The sequence below is a fragment of the Melozone crissalis genome, unplaced genomic scaffold (assembly GCF_028551555.1).
Source record: "Melozone crissalis strain CALT ecotype California unplaced genomic scaffold, PUWL_Pcris_2 ptg000050l_1, whole genome shotgun sequence".
NCBI lineage: Eukaryota > Metazoa > Chordata > Aves > Passeriformes > Passerellidae > Melozone > Melozone crissalis.
Genome location: NW_026535828.1, coordinates 1,381,742 through 1,402,375, shown reverse-complemented (window position 1 = coordinate 1,402,375; position 20,634 = coordinate 1,381,742). Strand labels below are relative to the sequence as shown.

Genomic DNA, 20,634 nt, shown 5'->3' with positions numbered 1-20,634 from the left:
TGGGCTTTTGATGAGCCAATTATAAAGAAAATATCTCCTTTTTTAAAGAGCTGTTTGAGGACATTAAAAATGAGTGAGTTGAGGAGGAGGAATATCTGACCTCCACCACCTTTTCTTTTTTCTTTTAAAAGTATAAGCACAGTGCAAACAAAACTTTCGAAAGGCAAGCCTGACTTCCAGTATAGATTTTTACATCATTCTATGGCTCTTTAGAAACTTAACATCTCTATTTGGAGGTGGAAGCTGTAGATGATTTGCATCACCTGATGTGCTGATAGGAGCCTGGGCATTAAGTAACAGTAAGGTCCAGTTTTGGTGCTTTGAACTGCCATCCATCTTGTTTTCTAAAAGTTAATTCACCTGTTGTGATTAGACAAAGCTAGCATGCAAGTAGTTAGATTATTGTAAAATATTGTTTGGTGTTCACTTTTGAGGTTTTTCTAGTTGCTTATGGAAAACTTCATAAATTTTCTCATTCATCTAGTGCTTTATTGCTTATTAAGAGCTTCCATGAAAAACTCGGTCTTAGCAGAAATCAACAACCAGATGTTTATAATCACCAGACTGAGTAATACCAGGTTTCTTCCTGTTATATTTCACTTTGATTAAGATTTCCTGGAAGAGTGTGTGGGAAAAGTCCTGTATGCATGTTCATTATCTATTGAAAATCCAGTTCCTACAGCTGAATTACCATGGCTTTGGCCATGTTCAGCTAAATCTCAGGAAGAACAACACTGCCAAGTCTAAAATGTAGATAAGAAAGAAGCAGGAAATGAGAGTAAGAGGGCAGTAGTAGCATACAACAGCGAGTTAAAGCTATCAAACATGAAATTTCTTCTAGAAGTTACTGGCCTCTAAACCAGTGTTCTTCTCAGAGTGATATAACTTGGACAGGGAGGGCTCATAACTTCCTGTCTGCAGTCCCAGCAACCTACAGACTGTCCAAAGGTGGGAGGGGGCACACAAGGATGAAGCAACCAGCTGCTCTTCCAGACAAGGTGGTTTTGTGATAGCAGATCCTGCATTCCTTCAGGAGAAAGGTGACGGAGTGTCAGGCTATAGCTCTGGCTGCCTTGTAAAGGAAGCAGCTAAATACATTTCTAGGTTTATCTTTCCTCTCATTTTAGACTCCCTTGATCCCTTCATAAACTTAGTTTCCTATTGTAGGAATGCTCTCTGGCTCAGATAATCATCTTTTCTTGTCCAGCAGCCTGGTTTCAGGTTTTTTTTCCCTGAGTCCCATCCTTTGGGATGGAACACTGGCTCAGGGCCAGCCACCATCTCTGGGGGCTAGCCTAGTGCTTAAGATGTACATGACATGAGAGAATTCAGCATTCAATCTCCACATTATCTTTTTCCATTTTTTATTATGATGCATTCATAAGGTGACCAGGCACATTCTGTTATACAATTGTGCTTTCAAATAATTAGGGTCCTATTCAGCTTCAGACACTGGATCTGAATTTTTCTATCTCAGGTTCTTTAGGGAAGGAATCTAAAATCATATTGGATACCAAAATAAAAGGAGAGATGTAATTGTGTGTCATCATCAGCCCCCGTATTTTATAACCATAATTTGAGGAACTGTCTTTGATGTATGGGGGTTTTCTCCCTTCAGCCTGCTGCTTTTTCTTTTTCCAATGAGCATTTCCCTGTTTCTTACTCTCTTGCAGTAACATCTTAGTGTGTGGTATTTTTATAGAAACTCTTCTGACAGTGGCTTTTCTCAGCTTAGTTTTAGCAGTAGTTTCTACTTGTTGCTTTCTGTGGCAGCTCTGGTTTGGTGAGTGACATTTTGTAAGCGTGTCCTTACCATTACAGCAGCCACTGGTGACCTTTCACTGGAATCCCTGGCAGCAACAAGTTGTTTCTCAGTATTAACCTGCAATACAAGTCCTGGTAGCTGTTTGCAGGGCAGTGACCAGAGGAGTTTCCATTTGGATCATTATGTACCTATTATGTATTTCCTACTTTCATGATGTTGTCTGCAGTCAGCTGGAACTAAACCCAGGAATGGAGACAGCAGTATTATATTGCTATCCTATTCTCTAGATCACCCAGAGATAAAGCTGGGAGATAGTTTGGGGAATTTGCATTCTTAGTAGTGGAGGTCTCTGCTATAATTTGTATGAATAGAAAGCACATGTTTGTAAGGAAGTTAATGCAAAGGAAATGTTGGAGTCCTGCCAAAGTGCACAGCCCGCTCCACAGCTGACTCCTAATGATAGAACAGTTAAAGTAGTTTCTGCAGCCCTGGGACTTAGTGGTGCTGCAGTTGTCCTGTGGGTCTAACCAAACCCCTAATGCCACAATCCCTGGGCACTGGTTTGGCTGTGCATCTGCAGTGCTGTTCCCGTGCCCTGGTCTGGGTTTACTTCCCTGCCAGCCTGTCTCCTCTCCCCAGCCTGCAAGTTGCCATGTGTGTGTTGTCTTCCAGCAGTGGGAAAAGCCCTTGGCTTTTCTGCTCTGTTGGAGATGCTCCTAATGCCCCAGGAAGGTGCCAGAGCGCGTTTCTGCCTCTGCAGAGTCTTGTGATTCCAGACAAGGCTTAGCCAAGATCTACAGTCCCTTAGACCACGGAGATCAGCGCGTGGGAAGGGAATCACTGCTCCCTCTCTCTTCTGTTAAGGGATGACATCCTTTGGTATGTGAACCAGCCTCTTTTGTTAGGTTGCCTCTTGCTGAGGGAGACAATGCCTCTGTGTGTGCTGCTCAGGAACTTCACTTACTGCTCCGTGAAATTGTTGTGTAGTACATAGATAAGAAACCTTCCTTTGTGTCCCTCTCATTCATCCTATGGGTTTTCTGATGTATCATCAGCTTTAATTTCATGCTACAGCCTCCCCTTGGCTGCACGTCTCCTTACCCTTGTGGGAACACTGTAATGTGTGAGCCTTCTTATCCCACATTTCAGTTTAGCTGAACTCAGTCCTTGTGCCCAAAGAGGATATGTACACATTGCTGTTCCTTCCCCTCACACCGAGAGCTAGCATGTGCCCTTTGCTTTCTAGAGAAAGACAGGCTAAAAAGGCATCATATTATCTGCAATAGATCACTGAGATACACCTGACTTTAAAAAATATATATATTTACTCTTCAGCCCCTCTCCACTCAGCATTTTTCAGATTTGAGGAACTTGTTTAGATTACTGAAACATTGAAAAGACTGAGGTGCAATCTGATCACACAGTCATGTATTTTATAAAACCCCGTTGTAGGATCATCTGGTTAATAGTTTGTGTCCTGGGTGAACTGAAAATCTGATGAAAATACATAATTCCTGTCAAAATAGTGTTGGCTTTTATATTTGATTTGCAACCATCGTTCCAAAGTTGGTGGTTTTTTAATTTAAATTCCTTTGTAATTCTTTCATAACTGTTGATAGCAGAGCATCTACAGAATACAAAGTAATCAGCTCAGAAAGGTTTGCAGCTTCCAACAAACTGCCTTGTGGTGTGTAGTAAGTAAAATATGTGAGGGTCCAGAGTAGTTTGTTGTGGAGTGTTTTTCACATGGTTTTGGTTTGGTTTCTTTAGGGTTTTAGCTCATGGTGTTTAACCAAGACTGGCATGGTCTCTGTTCTAAGTTTATTTCTCCTAAATGGTTGTTACATTGAAAGCCTCAGGAAAGCAAATGAAAATGGGTAAACTGGCACTGTGGCAGAGGCATTATTGGCTGGTTTTGAAGTGATCAAAGTAGCATCAGGCAGAGGCAAGCAGCTACAATATCTCATTCTCAAAGATCCATTAAATTATTCTTAAAATCCACAAGAGACTGCTTTGATAATATTGGCTATAACTGGTTTGAGTATTTATTCCACTTGCACTTTTTAAAGTCAAATGTTTTTTGATTTAAAAAGCTTATAATTGACAACCAAAGGGCAAGAGAAAGAAATGCTCTTGGATCTCTTTCAATTTTAAAGTGGGAGAAAACTAGTACAGAGGTGCCAAGTCCTTTATGACATCATAGTCCTTCCTTTGTTTGAAATTTCATTTGAATCTACTTTTTCTTTAAAAGGGCCTCTTCTCATAGACTGTTTTGCTTTAAATAAGAGTCCTGTTGCTGTACTTGAGTGTGCAATAGCAAAGCTTGTAAATAATGTTCATTACCTTACTGACATTCACTTTTCTGCATAGTACTAATTCTGTTTTCACACTCCTCCTTGCTACTTGGGTTCATGCTGACATAGCAAATGCAGCAATGCTGGCTGCACAATTCAAGGCTCTCTGCCTTCTGGACACTGCTGAACTGGTGTTTAAGCTTTTGAGTGCTGATGGATAATCTTCCCTCAACATCATCCTGAATAAAATCCTCTCTGGCTTTCCTGCTGTGTGGTAGCCTCAGGGAGAAGGCTGCTCCCTATGTCACCTTTCTCTGTAAAAATTTGCTATCACAGTGATATTATCAGCAAATTTGTAGATAACCACATTAAAGTTAGTTTGACGTTCATTTGCCGTGTGAAGACGCTTTTTGAATTTATTTTTCAAGTAATTTGGCACATATCAGACGACTATGATGCTGTTTATTTTCTCTCCTGTGCCATGCAAGGAGCCCAAGATGTGCTGCCAGATTTATTATCTTCATGTGATGATCTTTGTTTGTAAATGAAAATTTTGGTGGGATAGAAGCTCTAGGAAAATGTAGGCATTTCATACAATGTGATCAAGCTCTTGTTCTTGGTTTTCAGAGAAACTTGAGTGCAGTAACATTTTTCAAATCAGACACATTTTCTTACTTTTACACCAAGGGTATTCACTGGCAAGACAATGCTGGGTACAGTAGTGTAGAAAAGTATTTGTAGGCTTAGCAGACTATTTAAAAATCTTTTTGTGACAGATGTATCTCAAATTTTATATTTTCTATCCTAAAGGCAATCGTTCTTCCTGCTGTCACAAAGCATCTTCTTTGGTGCAGCACAATAGGGATTAAAAAAACCTCATTTCAGTCTTAACTTAATTCCAATCTGAAAAACTTGCAATGAGGTGGTAATGAACTTGAACTTAGTACAGATTACCTCCTGCATGCTTACACAGATGTTCAAACACAAGACAGATATTTTTGAGACATAGTTCTCTTCTGAGAGTGTTTCTCTCTTGAGCAGATTAAACCCTGACATTTTCTGCTTTGCTTGTTGTTGCAGCGAATACGGTAACACCGTTTGGAGTTCACCTCCTAGGTTTGAATTAGGTCTACATAAATTCATACCCAGAAGAAGTATGGCTCATGATTATCAGGATGAGATCCTTGTAGCAAATAATAGGTTGTTGAGATGAAGAGGCTGATCCTCTGATCAGACCAATCAAAGCCATTTGGAAAGCAATGTGTAACCCGATGGAATAATGTGTCCACACTGGGCTAGGAAAAGTCTAAAAGCCTTTCTTCAGACAGGACCTACACCTGGTACTACTGTGGGCTGCTTTATGCAAATACTACAGCTTCGTTATTATTGCACCACAAAATGCATTAGGCATCCAATTTCCTTTGTAAATGAAGCAATACATTACTTCAATAGCTACTTTTGAAGCTTTCTGCAACTTAAACCACAGATGTTAAAACTATTGGAATTAAATGAACCCCCTCTGAATTGTAATCCTTGAATAAACTAGAAGGGGTTTTTTAATTATAAGTTTTATTAAATTAAAAATATACTACAATGGAGTGGAAAAAGTCAAATGATCTTATATGGCAAAAATAAAAACTTGAAGCTCGCTATCCATACTCCATTGGGTATGGAATGCCAAAAGAGAAATAATACATTTCATCTTGTTGCAAAGCCTAATGTTCTGTACCACATCATAATGTAGCCCAAACCTGACAATTCCTGGCTCATAAATCTCTTGGTTTTTCTTTTATTTACACTACAGACAAAAATCAAGTCTGTCCTTCAAAAGTACTCTGTCGTCAAGTGAGCTTGAAAGTTTATGTTGTTATCCATCATGTTTGACTATGTTTATGGTGCTGGAGATAAAATCTAGGCTTGTGAGCTTCATATTTTAGGGGATACAGTGGCAGTGCAAGTATGGACTTGAGATTATGAAGCTCTTTGAAGATGAGAGGGAAAAAACATTTGGGCGATTGGCATTGGAGAAGTTATTTCCAAAGACCACTGAATTCAGTGCAACACTTATAATCAAGCTATTTCTATCATAAAACTTTAGATAGCTATTGTATCCCAGCTAAGGACTCAGGTTCCCAATACTGTCCTGGGGAGGATGGTTAGTAGCCTGATTTAGGGGCCCTGAATCATCCTGGGGATGCTCTGTAGAACTAGAGGAAGCCTGGGCTGTTAAATTTGGCACCCAAAGACTTGCCACTCATGGTTAGGGAATGTTGCCTTTTAAAGGAGTTGGATCAGGTCTCAGAAGTGTATTCTGTAGTTGTCATGGTAAATACCTGAAGGTGAAATAAAGGTATGAGGGCAAAACTTAGCTTGAGGAAAATTTTGCTGACATCAGAACCTGATGGGCTTTTAAACATATGCTTGTCACTAGACACTAATTTATTTATTATCATGAGGTCAAGGAAGCCAGGAGTTATTAGAAAGAAGAAATGGGTAAGAAACGAAATGTGTACTGTTAAGTTACTCTTTAAACTTTAGCTGCTACAAGATAGAGGCTGCTTGTTTGCTCAATTCATATGATAACTACTGCATGCTTTGCAATAAGGGTAGAAGTCCACTTTGGTTACTTTCCTTGTTTACATAGAGAGCAGTAGCCATCAAGTGATGTAGTTATAGTGCCCTTATGCTAAATTCTTGTTTATTTTCATAGAAAAACTTTATTTGATAACTCTTCCAGACAAAGTTACTTTAGCTTGCATAACTTCAGCAACATTACAAATTCTGCAGATATTTAGCCATTTTGAGTAGATACATGTGCAGAAGTTATACTTCTATACTGAAGAACACTTTTTCAGTATTTCGTTAGATGTTGCTCTAGTTTTTCTACCATTGTGATTTGATGTGTTTATTTTTGAGAAAGAACTTATAATCAGTGTTCCTTAATAAAAATATGCAGCTAATAATTTGAATGAATGGGAGGGTGAGGAAGCTTTCTAAATAAAGTATGTCCTGTTTATGGAAGCAAGTGTTTGGTAGAGAGCTCTTTCCTTGCCCTCAGGTTGTCTGTTGCTTCTTCGGTTGTTGAATTCCTCTGCACTCGAGAGAACATTATTGGTCAAATCTAAACCCATTACTTTTCCATTGAAATTTCCATTATCTGTGAGCAATTCCATCTTGGGGAGGATTATAATATTTCTCATATTCTGTAGTGTTCTGCATGTGCTTCATTACTGTGCACCATACATGGGAAAATGTCATTTATTATTTCATACATCAAAATACTCTGTCTGCATTGATGAGCCTTCTTGTCTGACAAGTGCAGCTGCTGGCCTGCACTCACATATCTTTAGCTTTATTTGAATCTCATATCTGCCATCATTAGCTATTCATGCAAGCAGGAAAAGCAAAGGAAATAGTTCAAGGAATCCAGAGTGCTTGCTTTAACCAACTCCAGTGTTCTAAGAGAGTAGCAAGGATATTATGAACAACAAAGAGAGCACAAGCCCTGTCCCATGTGTACATTAATGAGATAACAAGAGATGCCTGTAGCTCTGCAAAGATAATTTTTTTTAAATTGCTTTTGCTGTTTAATTGCAGCTTTTGTGTTTTATAGATTTTATTTAAGCTATCAGTAGCTGTACATTAATAGTGCATTTAACACAGAATTGAATACTAATAAAAAGGGACAAGTGGACTAATTTCCATGTGTAAACCAGGCTCTGACAAGATGATGTTAACTGACCATAAGTTTTTAATAAAGGGTAATTGAGAATAAAGCTATAAGAATTGTTGAGATCTTTAAAAAATAACCAAACCGAAATTGTTTAGTTACCAGAAGCCTGTAAGTGCTGTCCAACAGACATAGAAGCTCAGGATTATCTAAAAACCAGGGACAGAATCAGCCTGCTCAGATGTTTTTGGAGGGTGGCTGCCCTTTTTCGTAGTCCCCTGGCCACGAGCAAGTGCTAGAGAGGACTGTGAGTGCTGACATCCCTCACTCACCTGGAAAGGCAGCATTATTCCTAATGAGGTTAATGTGGAGTGAGTTGCAATATAATTGAAGGACATTAGCATTTATTAGAAATTGAAAAGAAAGCGGAATTCCTTAAGGCCTGACATTACAGGCATTTGGAGAGGATGAAATGTTTCTCATTAACAACCTGTGTGCTTTTTGGCTGCACTGTAGGTTTTTCTGTATGAACACCTGGCCTCTGGCTCATATTTATTTGATCCAAACACCTGAAGCATATGAATAAGTGTTATTGGTTTTCCTAGTGACTGAAGAAGGCATGGCCAGAAACATAAGCATACCAGAATATATGAATGTAATACAAATGTAATAAGAATGTAATCTTATATACGTATAAGAATATAGTTGAGAACTGTATTCTTATAAAGAGAGTGTAAAATCAGAGGCACTGGCATTGCCTCCAGCACAACCTCAATCTGTGTAGTCTAATATTTTGTAGTTATTTCAAAATACAGGGTTTTTCTGGAAAATTGGAGCAGTGTTTAGCTAAAGTCGGAGCACCGTGAGATGATGAAACTCTGAAATGTACCTTGAGCTGTTTTCCTTCCAGTGCACATAATAAGCAGTGCATATAATAGAGTAGGAAAATGCACTGCAGACAAAGGTCACTCTCCACCATCCCAGTGAGACATTTGTACCCACTTGCTACCTTCTGTGTCCCATCCTGGGGAAGGAAGGAAGGAAGGAATACTCCAACATTGCTATTGGCATGCTGCTTCTTCAGAAGAAAATAATAATGGATGAATGTTTCCCACAAAATCTTGGATGGTTCTTTTTTTTTTTTTTTAATGTTTTGGATTTCTCACAGGAAAACACCCTCTTTTCCCCGTGATTGCAATTGCCACCAAATGTGGAAAGCCCCATTGCTGTTCTGCTTGGCAGTTGCATATGTGGCTTGCTAAACATGTGCTTGGGAACATTCATACTTAAAATATCTCAAACCCAGAGACTCCAAAGTTTCAGGAATTGGCAGGTTCTGTAGAAGGTCCCAAGGCATTGTAGTTTAAACTCTGGTGATAATGTTTCAGCACCACTGGTCATGCGCTTGAGGGAACACAGTCTGCAACGCAGGAAAGACTGACTTTATAAGAAACTTCATATGTATCTGATAGTTCAGTCCAGGTCAGGAAATAAATGGCCATTTTTTTCATCTGTCAGAGACTTAGCTCATGGTTAAGTGCTGCTGACAGTGCAGTGAACTCCTCTTGAGCTCAGGGAGTCTTGAGCATAGTTCATAGAGCTTATCCTGAGAACTGCGTCTTTGATCTTTGGCAAACTGACAATTACTGTTACTGCACTGAGCAAAACCACGTCCTTCAGCTCTTTGTAACAGTGAGAAAAATGTAGTGTTATTGCAGAGAGGAAGGTATTTGCACCTGTGTTATAAATTATTTACTCCTTTCTGCCAGCAAAGATTTAGGAATGCAGAAGGTAAATAAATGGCTTATTGAATTTTTAGTCTTTAGTGATCTCAAATCTTCTGAAAGTCTTTTTTTTTTTCTTGATACTGGGGGAAAAATAGTATGGGCTTTCATCTCTTTATTCTCCCTTTCAGTGCAGTGGTATTTTTGCTTAAAAAGTGAATCTGTGCTAATATTGTCTTTGTGAGATACAATGAACTTCTTAACAAATCTGCAGTAGCATTCAAATAAAGATTTCCTTACAAATGCAGCTTAACAACCAAAGAGAAAATGCTTGTATTCAATATTGTTTAAAAGATTTCAGTTTCAGTTCTCCTCCTTGGTACTTGAGTGAAGAACAGACTCCAAAATTTCAGCCATCTTCTAAAAAGATACTGAAACAAAACAAGTAAGATGAAAGAATTACATTCACTCCTAATTTCTCATAGAAAGGTTTATTTCTCTAAGTCTCCACATTGTACCTATTAACAGAAAAGATGACAAATGCATTCAAGGCATTTAAATTAGAATTTTATCCAGCCTTGTCATTTGCCCTGAAGGAAGTACATGGAAAAATTGTGTGTTTCTGATTCAAATGGAGTTTTCCTTGCATTTTCCAAAGTTCTCTAACAATCTACCTGCTGAAGAGAGGAGAAGATGGTTTATTGGTAGTAATGTTGGGACACAATTTTCAGGTTGCTGCAGTGTGCATCCCAGCCTATGCATTTTTTGGATAGGTTGTTTTGGTTAGCTCCCTACCTAACCAAAACAGGGCTGCATTTTTTTTCCTGGTGGCAGCTAAAATCAGATTTAGATGCATTTTTCTTTGTGGCTGGGGAATCTATATGTGCACAAATTCACCTTGTATAAATATACCCCCAGACTGTGTGCTGCTGAAAGAACAGCTGGGATCAGAACAGATAAAATCTCAAACTGGTTTTGTGGTTTTTAAAAAATGTATCAGTGTGTTAGGTGAAAGTTTTTTTAATGAACTGACATTATTTAGCTGAATTATTTAGAGACTAGCAGTTGTCTGCAGTTTATGACTCACACTTTGGTTAATCCCATGAAGAGACTATGTCTCTTGGTGTCATTAATGAAAAGCAGTTGCATTCCTCCTTTCATATATCTCAAAGTGAAAACCCAGCAAGTCACAACATTCAAATTTAGAATTCCTTCTGTTCAGCACCCTCCTCCCTTAAAATACCTAAATTAGGGATGCAACATAGATTAAATGATGTTCTGTTTACACCAGCAGTTCTCTGACCTTAATTCTGTCATCCTACCCATAGATTTGGACATCTCGAAATGAATAACAGATTTTAAGCTTCATCTTTCACACGTGTCTGTTAACTAGTGTAGGAAGCCCTTTCTGCCTCTTAAATCAGCTTTGCTACTTTGTCCTCAGCATGGGGAAAAAGACTAAAAAAATTTTTGCCAAAAGAAAAGGGATGACTCACAAAGATTTATTTTCATGGCCAACAGAAAGTATTTAAACCTGATTAGACATATGAAAGAATTTATCATGGATTTATGTTTCACTGTGCTATGTGAGCTAAATGTGTAACTACATCTTCAGTAAAACTCTCTTGCTGTGACAGAAACAGTCTGGAAACAAGTGTGACTCGCTAACCAATTATGCCAGTGCCCTACCCTTACGGAAGGGAAATGTTGGATCTGTTCAGAGCTCAAGTGAATGTCAAACCCGTGGGGTTTTGCTTGGTTGTTTTCCTGCACAGAGATGCAGACCACATTGGCTTTAGTGTTGGTCGTACATTAGACTGAATTTGACACCTTGTAAGAGAAATTTGTCAGGAAAGATTTCGCAACTTTGACCTGAGAAATTCCCATACACATGTAATCCTAATACTTTATAGAAGAGTGTCTAGGAAGATTATTAGAACCATACTTTTTGATAGACAGAGAAACCTTTGTAAAATTGATGTGTAATACTACAGAGGACTATCAGTAAAAAGCAGAATGAAATAGCAAATCCTTTCCTTGGAGTACAGTAGAGGTGAAAATCATGTTTCAGAAACTGCTCTGCTGTCTCGACAGGTAAAGAAGAATCTCCTCTGCAAACCCATCACTTTCCAGTTCTGAAGCTAATCTCTCACACAGTCACCACAATGACTTTGCAGGACTTGAAGCTTCTGGCCACAGCTGTAAATTGAAAACCTCTGGGGACAGATGCTAGAACATGATCTCAGTCATTTTATACAGTGAAATTATTAAATGTTTGCGGATGCAGTTTTGGCAGATTAAGTGTGCTCTCAAGTGATTCCAGGGCACTTTGGGAGTTGGCATGACCAGGATACTGTGCCCATGGGGCAGCATCTGCTGTCCATTTTGGCAGATTAAGGGACACAGGCACAGAAAGTCAACTTGGCTTTGCTGTTCAGATGCTGAGGGTGAATTTAGCCTGCTAATGGAGGTGTCCTAAATGCACCAGTGACAAAAATTGTGATTCTAACTGGAATTTTTTCTTAATGTTTCTTGTATTTTCACTATAATAAGTTTGTCAATGTTACTTTTTTACCACATAGATACTCTTTAACATTGAGGGAAAACCATTCTTGAAGGCATTCTGTATCAGTCAAAAAGGAAAATATTAATTCTTCTGCAATCAGCAGAGATTTCTAAAGTGCTAAGATGAACACTGGTAGAGATGTATATTACCCAGTAGCATGTTTTATGCATATTAGATATCAAGCTTGAAACTGCCCTTTTCCCGTCTATTCTTTGGAGTTAATTGTATGTTAAAAAGTAAACATAGACAAATATAGGGGTGTTGCTCTGTGTGAACCAGCAATTCGGGAGATGTTTCCATGGCCCAAAGCTGGAGTGAGTTGTGCTGTTTTGTTGCCTGCAGTGCAGGGTGTGTGCCTCTTTCACTTGCTCTGGGAAATCCAAACACAGCTAAGCTGATAAAATAGGTCATAAATTTGCACATTTATAATTATTTTGACTTCAAGGAGAACACATACACAGCAGAGCAAAAGAGCAACTGTGTAAATTGAGTTTTGACTTCAGCATTCCTTCCAAAGGATCCCTGTCCATGTCAGCACATAAGACAACAGGGTTTTCCCGGATGTGGTTGTGTGGCTGTGGGACCAAGTGTCTCCTTGCCTGTTATTAAATATTGCTGCAAGAGGGTTTCTTTATTAATCTCTTGCTCTGTACTGAACTGTTAAGGCCTGTTCATAATAGTGCTGAAAACCTGTACCCTGTCCAGCACTGAGCCTCCAGTAGCTTGCTGTCTCTGACCACCTCCTCAAAATTGAATTTTTAGCTCTGTACAGACTGAAACTCCGTAATGGTTTTGAGCCCAAACCCCACAGTTACTTCACAATAGCTGATTTTCAAGATCTAGGTGTCCTATCATCATGACTGCACCATGAATCTGCTGCATGGTCCAACTCAGTGGTCAAGCCTCATATTGTATGATCTACTTTCCTTTCTATTTCCTAAATATTGCATTAGAAAAATCGTGTGTTATAACCAAGCAAGGAGAGAAGAAAGGAGTGGGGAAATAGAGGATTTCTATTCTAGCAACAAGAGTAGGGAAAAACTTGCATTACAAAAGGTTAAAACAGGAGGAGGGAGTTTAGTGTGACAATTTGATAAAACAGATTTGATAAACAGTCTGGGGTTTTTGTGTATGTTTAAATAGCAGCTTCCTAAATCACTAACTGAATTTCTCAGTATTCTTGGATCTAAGACTGCTTATCAGTTTCAGCAATTCTCGTTGTTTTGAGCTGAGATTATAGGATCATGTAAGCAGCAAAAATTGATTTCTAGCATCTTCTACTTTATTTAGTGCCATGTGGATTTGAGGGAAAAAATTTAAGTTATTAAATGCGTATCAGAAAAAGAATAATTTTAAAGATCATTGATACAAAAGATGTCTCTGCTGATTCCCCTCCCTTAGCTTCCATTTTGAAACAATGCAGAACCATTTTTTGTTCTTAAAAATTGTTGGAGGTTTATTGCATCAACTTCATATTTCAAAATAAAATTTTGTTTCCCGATGTTCCTTTATATGTTTTATCTGAGTTCTGCTCTGATACTGAAATCCTTCAGGACTAGGCTGATACCTGTTTATTTCCTTCTGCATGATGTTTTATTCTTCTAGATGTGCTAGTGCAGCAGCTTGGTAATGGCTAGGAGATGTTCACAAGGATCCCACATTTTCTCTTTGAAAAAGTTAAGGCTGCCTTCTTGAACTGTAGTGCTGTACATTGATACAGGTGATTATTCTCTGAAGTGTTTCAGTCAATCCCAGTAACATGTATCATGTAGAAATTAGGATGCTTTCGTTCCAAAAACTTCTTAAGAGAAGCTGCTTCTTGAAAGCTGCTTATGAACTTGACTGTCTTGAAATAAAAGGTATAGGTAAGTTATCAAAATTGTGTAAGACTGAGAACTGTTAGCCATCCTTTCTATTTGAAGAAATGTCTCTACTATTACCAGATGGCACTCTAGAGAAGCAACTTACTTTTGCTATTTTCTGTGTCAGCACCGAAGTTTAAGAAGAAAAACACATCAGGACCAGAAAAGTGCAGTAGGACATGAATTCAAACGGTAGTCACCACTAGCACGTGGGACACCTGTTAATAGAAAGCTGCCTGTTTATTCCACCTGAAGAAATCGTGTAGAAGAGTTCAACGTTTCCAGTGTTGCTAATAACTGTAGCTGGAAAAGTTCTAAAAAAGAAGCATACATCCCAAAATGTGAAAATCATCTCCTCCAAAAACGTTGCTCAGGGACATCAGTGTGACTGACAATCGAAAGCCAGAATGTGCCCTCATGTGTGTGCTTGACTCTCTTAAGGACTTGAGAGGCTTTTTCCTCACACCATTTTCATCATCTCTGCTTCACTACTTTGAGGTCCAAATAATTTATCAGCTGAATTTGAAAAGAACAAAAAATACCTGCTGTTTTGCCTTTGCCTCATTTGATAAGCATGTAGCAACTCCTAACAGGAGTTTAGGATGATAAAACATCAAATGAGATAGAAGGCAGGCTGAAATGGTTATATTGTCATTAACTTACAGAACCCTTGGCTGCTACAATGTGTTTGTGCTGTGCCGGAGGTCTCAAATGAACAATTTGAGAGTAAATGAATAAAAATTGTATGATAGGTTAGTGGGGTGTTCATGACTCCAGATGTTGCGAACTTAGGTGGTTTCACTACTTCTGTTTAAATTATTTGTAAAATAGAAACTTGCTGGTTATTTTTCAAGTTTTCTTCCTTCCTTTTGCTGTTAAAGTTCAATTTGTGATGGAGATAACGTCTGAAACTATGGCTGTACCTTCACACCTGAGCATGTAGCACCCTTAGCGCTCTGTTCTGGTTGTGCTGTCAGTCAGAAGCCACATGAATCCAGCTGACAGGGCACTAGTGGGATTTCTGCTGTTTGCAGTGAAACTCCTCCAGGGTGGGGTGAGCCAGGGGAAGCAATGTTATGGTGCTGACAGCTGGGTGTAGGTCTTTGCTTTGTTCAATAGTCACTGCAGAGGACACTTTGGGGTGTGTTGGAAGGCACTGTCACTGCACTGCACTGAGAAATGTTGGCACACGCTATAGCAAGGCATCTGACCCTGATCAAATATTCCTCCTCAATTAAAAGCATGCGTAGCTATTCTGCTCAGCTTGTTCTTAGGAAGCTAATAATGGACTTGGATCCTCTTGCTCTATTTTGGCGACATCTTATTGAATCATGCATTGAATGATGTGACTAATTTGTGGAACAGAGTGCCTGTGCATCAGCTGTTCACGGTTGCTTTCCTGGGGGGAAGATAAACTTTTTATGTTAAAAGACACCGATCATTCTTTTCAGCATATCAAAGAACAAATGTACTGTAGGCTTTTCTGTTGGAAAAAAAAAAAAAAAGAGAACAAATGGCTTTTATCTGTATTTCCATCATTACTCCCGCATAAATCTCACTGAAGCTAATGTGACTTGTAGCAATGCAGATGAAAGCCAGACACTGTTGAGATGTGGAGTCCAACAGAGCAAGGCACACCACAGAAGCAGGAGGGTTCATCCCTGTAGGAACAACCTGCAAGTGTGTGACTCAGCCTGCTTGGAATGAACCATTGGTGTGCAAAGCCAGGGCTCTCCAGATTGGTGTAAACAATCAATCTGATTAATGCAGTGGCTGTGCACCCTACTGAATGCTCAACTTCACTGCTGCCCAGATGGATTTCTCCAGAAGAAAAAAGTTTGGTGTGTGCATAGGAGCACACGTGATGTCTGTGATGGAAGGGATGCAGGGCAAACAAAAATCACCCGGACTCTGTGACTGGGAAGGAAGAGATGGGACTGGGAGGGTTGAGCTGGACTTCTCATGAGTTGTGGGCATAAGGGGAGTAAGCTGAAACCTGCAGGCTCACCTTGAGGAGTTGGAAGGGAGTAAGGGGACAGGGTCAAAGGGACAAACCTGTGGGATGCTGTGGAGATTAAAAAAAGAAAAGGAAAACCAGCAAGCAGCAGGTTCTTAAAAAAGTATATAGAAATACATAATGGAGGACAACATTAACTGGGAACAATAAAGTTAGTCCTCCCAGCTGATCACAAATAGTAATGTCACTGTGAGCAGAAGAGGAAGGCAGTTCTGTAGGTGGGCCCTAGGACAGAGGCATAGCTGGAGCAGTCTGATAGAGAAACACAGAATTACTTATTTCAGTGCTGACAAGGCCAATAAACCATGCAATCAGCTTAATTTCTTGATAGTTTCTGAGATAATGTCTACAGCAAAGTCTCAGTTCTGCCCAAGTTCCATCCATGGACACTTGAGATCTGTAGAACAAAAGCAGCAAACACCCTGCCACCAGCAATTACTTTGACCTAGATGAAAATAGCAGGGGTTTTATTTTTTTATCTCTTATTTTGCTATTCAAAATAGTATGTATTGATCCCTTTATTAGTGTAACATACAGACTGAAGTTCAAAGCAAAGACTAAGACTAAGAACTTATTATGGAAGGCTTGTTCAAAAGAGAAATTGGGCAAGGAAAGGTTTTGATCAACCCCCCCTTGCCTAGGGTTCCACCTGCAAACGCAGCTCTTGCACCTCTCTTGCTATCCAAGCTTAGGAAATGTAGCACTGCCCTTTAACACACGAGTCAGAAGGCAGGCTTTCTGTAAGGTGATGTGGCTGCTGCTGTTTTCAGAGTATCCTCTTCATCTTACCTGCAGCTGTGGGACAGTAAAGATAATGTCTGCCAGCTTTTTCTCTCTTGAAAGCAAGAGCATACTTGTGACCTGTCCTTCTGAAAGGGCACTGCATTGTCATCTGATATATTTGGATATTCTCAAGTCCACATTAAAAAATGGCAAGTTATCTTTTCATCACAGGATATTCATAGTAAATAGAAAAAAAAAAAAAATCTTGCCAGTCCTTGCTGCCCAAAGGAAGTCTATAAACAGGACTCCTGAGTGTATGCAAGTAAGCTTCAGAGGAATTGAAGAAGTGTGGTTGCAGTGTGAGTAATTGTACTTACAGAGAATCTGTCAAGAATACAAAAGGCAAGCCTGGCAGTGGAAGTGTCCCTGTTGCTCTGGTAGGACAAGGACCACACAATCCAGCGTGATTCAGTAGAACTTCCTTCTAAGTAGATTAGCTCCTCCCTGTGTTGACTGATAAAGATACAAGGTGATTTACTTACAGGAATGCAGGTGCGAGCCTTTGAATAAAAAGAACTGCTATGGACTTTGAGTCACCAGCAGTGATGAATTTTTGAAGTCAGTTTACCATCATTTAATACTATTTTAGAATAGCTGTTAGTGTGTGGCCTTTTCATTTCTGCCAATAAACTTCCTAATAGATACTGAAGCAGGACTGAAAAGCCTGTGAGCACCATGGAGACATCATTTGTTCAGTGTTGCATTATGACGTACTCATGATCTTTTTTTCTTTGCTTCCTTAACTTTTTTTTTCAACCTCCTTATTTCATTTCTGTTCAGTGTGTGTGTTGATTTTAGTGATGGTGTAGTTCATTGTGGAAGTGATTTAATGTTCACTTGTGAATACTACTCCAAGGCACCTAGTAGCATTAGTATGCTACCACTAGCCGCCCAGTGATGGTGCTTCCTGTGTCAGCTGTAGAACACAAAAGTTATACTGGAAGTACTTAGATAAATCTATTTCCTCAAAATGGCTCTGTACTTTCATTTTGTCAAAATGCCTGCGTGTTGGCTTTCTTTGCTGCTGAAATGCTGTTCTATCTGTTCCTAACTTCCCTGTTTAACAGCAGACAGACCCAGGGAGCACTGACTGACTCGGATGATCCCGAAACAGGCTGTCTAACTGATAACAAGCCAACTGCTCGACACTTCTATCCTGTCGCCTTGCTGCTTGTCAGTTCACACCTGCTGGTTGTGTGGCTTATTTTAAGTCTTGCTTTGCTATTAGCCAAATATCAATAAACTTTACTTGTGTTCCTTTCTTTTCTACAAACAGCAACGAACTAACTCTAGAAAAAAGAATCATGTTGTAATATTTCTACAGTCTCAGACCCCAAGGATTCATCTTTAAGATTCCCATGTCTGAAATGTACTGTGTTTTCATTCTTTTTTTCTGAACTCCGAGAAGTATACTATGCATTGAGTGAATTGATTTGCTCTTTCTGTTCATGGTAAAACTTTCCCACTGTAATTAGCGCAAAGAAAGCCCACTTACAATGCTGTCACTGTATAGAAGTTGTGGAATCCTGAATGCTTGAATCCCTCTTTCCAGAGTAATTAGTCTGACAAAAAAAAAAAAAAAAAAAAAAAAAAAAAAAAAATTTGCACAACACAAACTAACCCCTAGACAAATATGGCAGGGCAATGGTTTGTGAGACTTATCTTCCGTTGTGTTTTTTCATTGTAACTAGCTGACGGGATTGTTTTCGTTTAATAAATTATTATTACTTTGCTACAACTAACCCTTTTCTGTAGAGTAAATAGAATATACTAAGTTCTGTTTTGTAATGAAATTAGCCTGTTTGTAATTGTTGCTTTAGTTGCTTTTGCTTTCAGTACACTTTTATATTCTTTTTAACAAAGTCCTGTTTATGTCTTGATGCACCACTTTGGCACTTGTGACTTTTGTACTGTATGTGAACGAACATCCTTCCTTTATAAAGCAGAGAGGTGGATTGGGCTGTTTGAAAAGCCATTCTCTCTTTTTTTCATTGCAAAGCTGAACATACAGCAAATGAAGCAGAGATGAAACTTTCCTTCACGAATCTCTAGGGCCAGACTTAATAAAATTCCTTATTCCTAGAATGCGCATTTTAGGGCAATGTATACTCACACATATATAGCAAATCACTTGAAAAAGAAAGGTATGAAAAGGTTTAAAAGGCAAATATATTTCTGGAATTAGAACAAAATGTATCATTAAAGGTATTAAATTTTTTTACTGAACTTTAAACCTCAAGGGCAGATATATTAGGGGGATGGAAAATCTTATCACCTATTTCTGAGGGCAATAAGTGTACTGGGCCTGGCCTTGGATTTAATTCTGTAAGATGTATCATCACTCATGGAAAACAAAAATGTAGAGTTGAATCCTTGTTATTTTTACTTCAACTGTTGCTGAAACTCTGCAATGAACAAATAAAGCATATTTATTTATTCTATGTTTCCTGAAGTTGTACTTTTTCCCCCTTTCACTAGAGAAGGATGCCGCATAGAGAATGTTCTGAAGAATGTCAAATGCAGAAAGTATGCATTCAACATGATGCAGCTGATGGCTTTCCCAAAGTACTACAGACCTCCAGAGGGGACATATGGAAAAGCTGACACCTAAGTTTAACAAAAGTGTAATCAGGAGCATGTATCATGCTAATTAGTGAATATAACAACTGCTGTTTATGACATATGAATTGGGAATGTATGACCAGTGGAGGTGTTATTTTTAGCAGGTTTTATCACTTTACACTGAAATGAATCTGATTAGTCATTATGAAATAAAACCATGAAAAAGCAATGGACTGGATATTCTGAAAATCAAATATACTCAACTTATCTTTGTGAAATTGAAGCTTAGTATGACTCATAAGCCAGCTGGAATTAGTTTCTGGGGTCATTTGATTGAAGATTAAAAAGGGAAATGGCATTTGCTGTAGGAACAGAGATTAGTAATCTGGAAGGTGGCATTCTGACTCCAAACCAAACCCTGAGATTTGATTTAAGGGGTATCTTACTGCTGGAAAAGGTGTTTTCTGTAACCAGCAGAGCACTGAGGTCTTGATCACTAAGGATTAAACCCTTCACAGAAATGTTTATGAAAGATGCTAATGATAATACCTGGGCTAAATATAATTTTGGTAATTACAATTAGCTTCTTTACATAAGCGTGGTAACTTCATAATGTGTTTTTAGTAATTGCAGACTGTAATTTCAGTAATTCCATTTTGATTCCCTGCGGTTCATTTGGATGTATCACTCTTGGTTTTCTGCACCTCAGCCAAATACCACTTATTTCACTTTCACATAGATCACACTGAAATCAGGGCGATTAATTCCACAAGTCATGTGACTTGAATTTCACCTCCTCTTTAGTGTAAACCCTTAAAAGCAAATTTTCTTTAGTGCTAGGGAAAATAAGTTGTATATACAGGAGTTAATGTATCTTTAGACTCTGAAAACTTGTATGTTATTAGAAAGCCTAAAATAAATGTTATGAGTAAACTGCTGTACTAGGACTAGTTAGCCACAGCAGCTGATTTATATCAAATTTGTAATGCTGCAGGTAGACACTCTAGGATGAAGAGCTATCAGCTTTAAAAATGAATGTTAATGTTCTGCCAGCTGGTGTTAATCCTGAAATTTGTCTTGCAAAGAACATTTGTGTTTTCTAATTGTGTCTATTTACTTCTATTTACCTTCTTCTGCCTCCCAGAGAGGAATACAATTTAAAATTCCCAAGTATTCACTGGTTACTGACCTTTATGCAATGCCTTCTTTTTATATCTAGAGCAGAAGTATGAGAAATGTAGCCTAATGAAACTACCCTGGGAATTTGAGCATCTGTAGGAAATTGTAATTGCCATGGATAAAGAAGTAGACGTTTGCTTACTCCTATGGAAGTCAAAGAAATCTCTATACACCGTGACTTTTAATTAGTTCTTTTTAATCCATTAATATTC

The 20,634-nt window shown here is 38.7% G+C and overlaps 1 protein-coding gene across 1 annotated transcript in view; it reads left to right on the top strand.

Annotated features, from left to right (window-relative positions):
- Positions 1-19,292, top strand: part of LOC128943625 (inositol polyphosphate 4-phosphatase type II-like) — a 133,267-nt gene extending 113,975 nt beyond the window's left edge. Inside the window, exon 22 of the mRNA XM_054286518.1 lies at positions 19,160-19,292. Within this exon, the coding sequence (XP_054142493.1) occupies positions 19,160-19,292 (133 nt within the window). The remainder of the gene's footprint in view (positions 1-19,159) is intronic.
- The last annotated feature ends 1,342 nt before the right edge of the window (positions 19,293-20,634 follow it).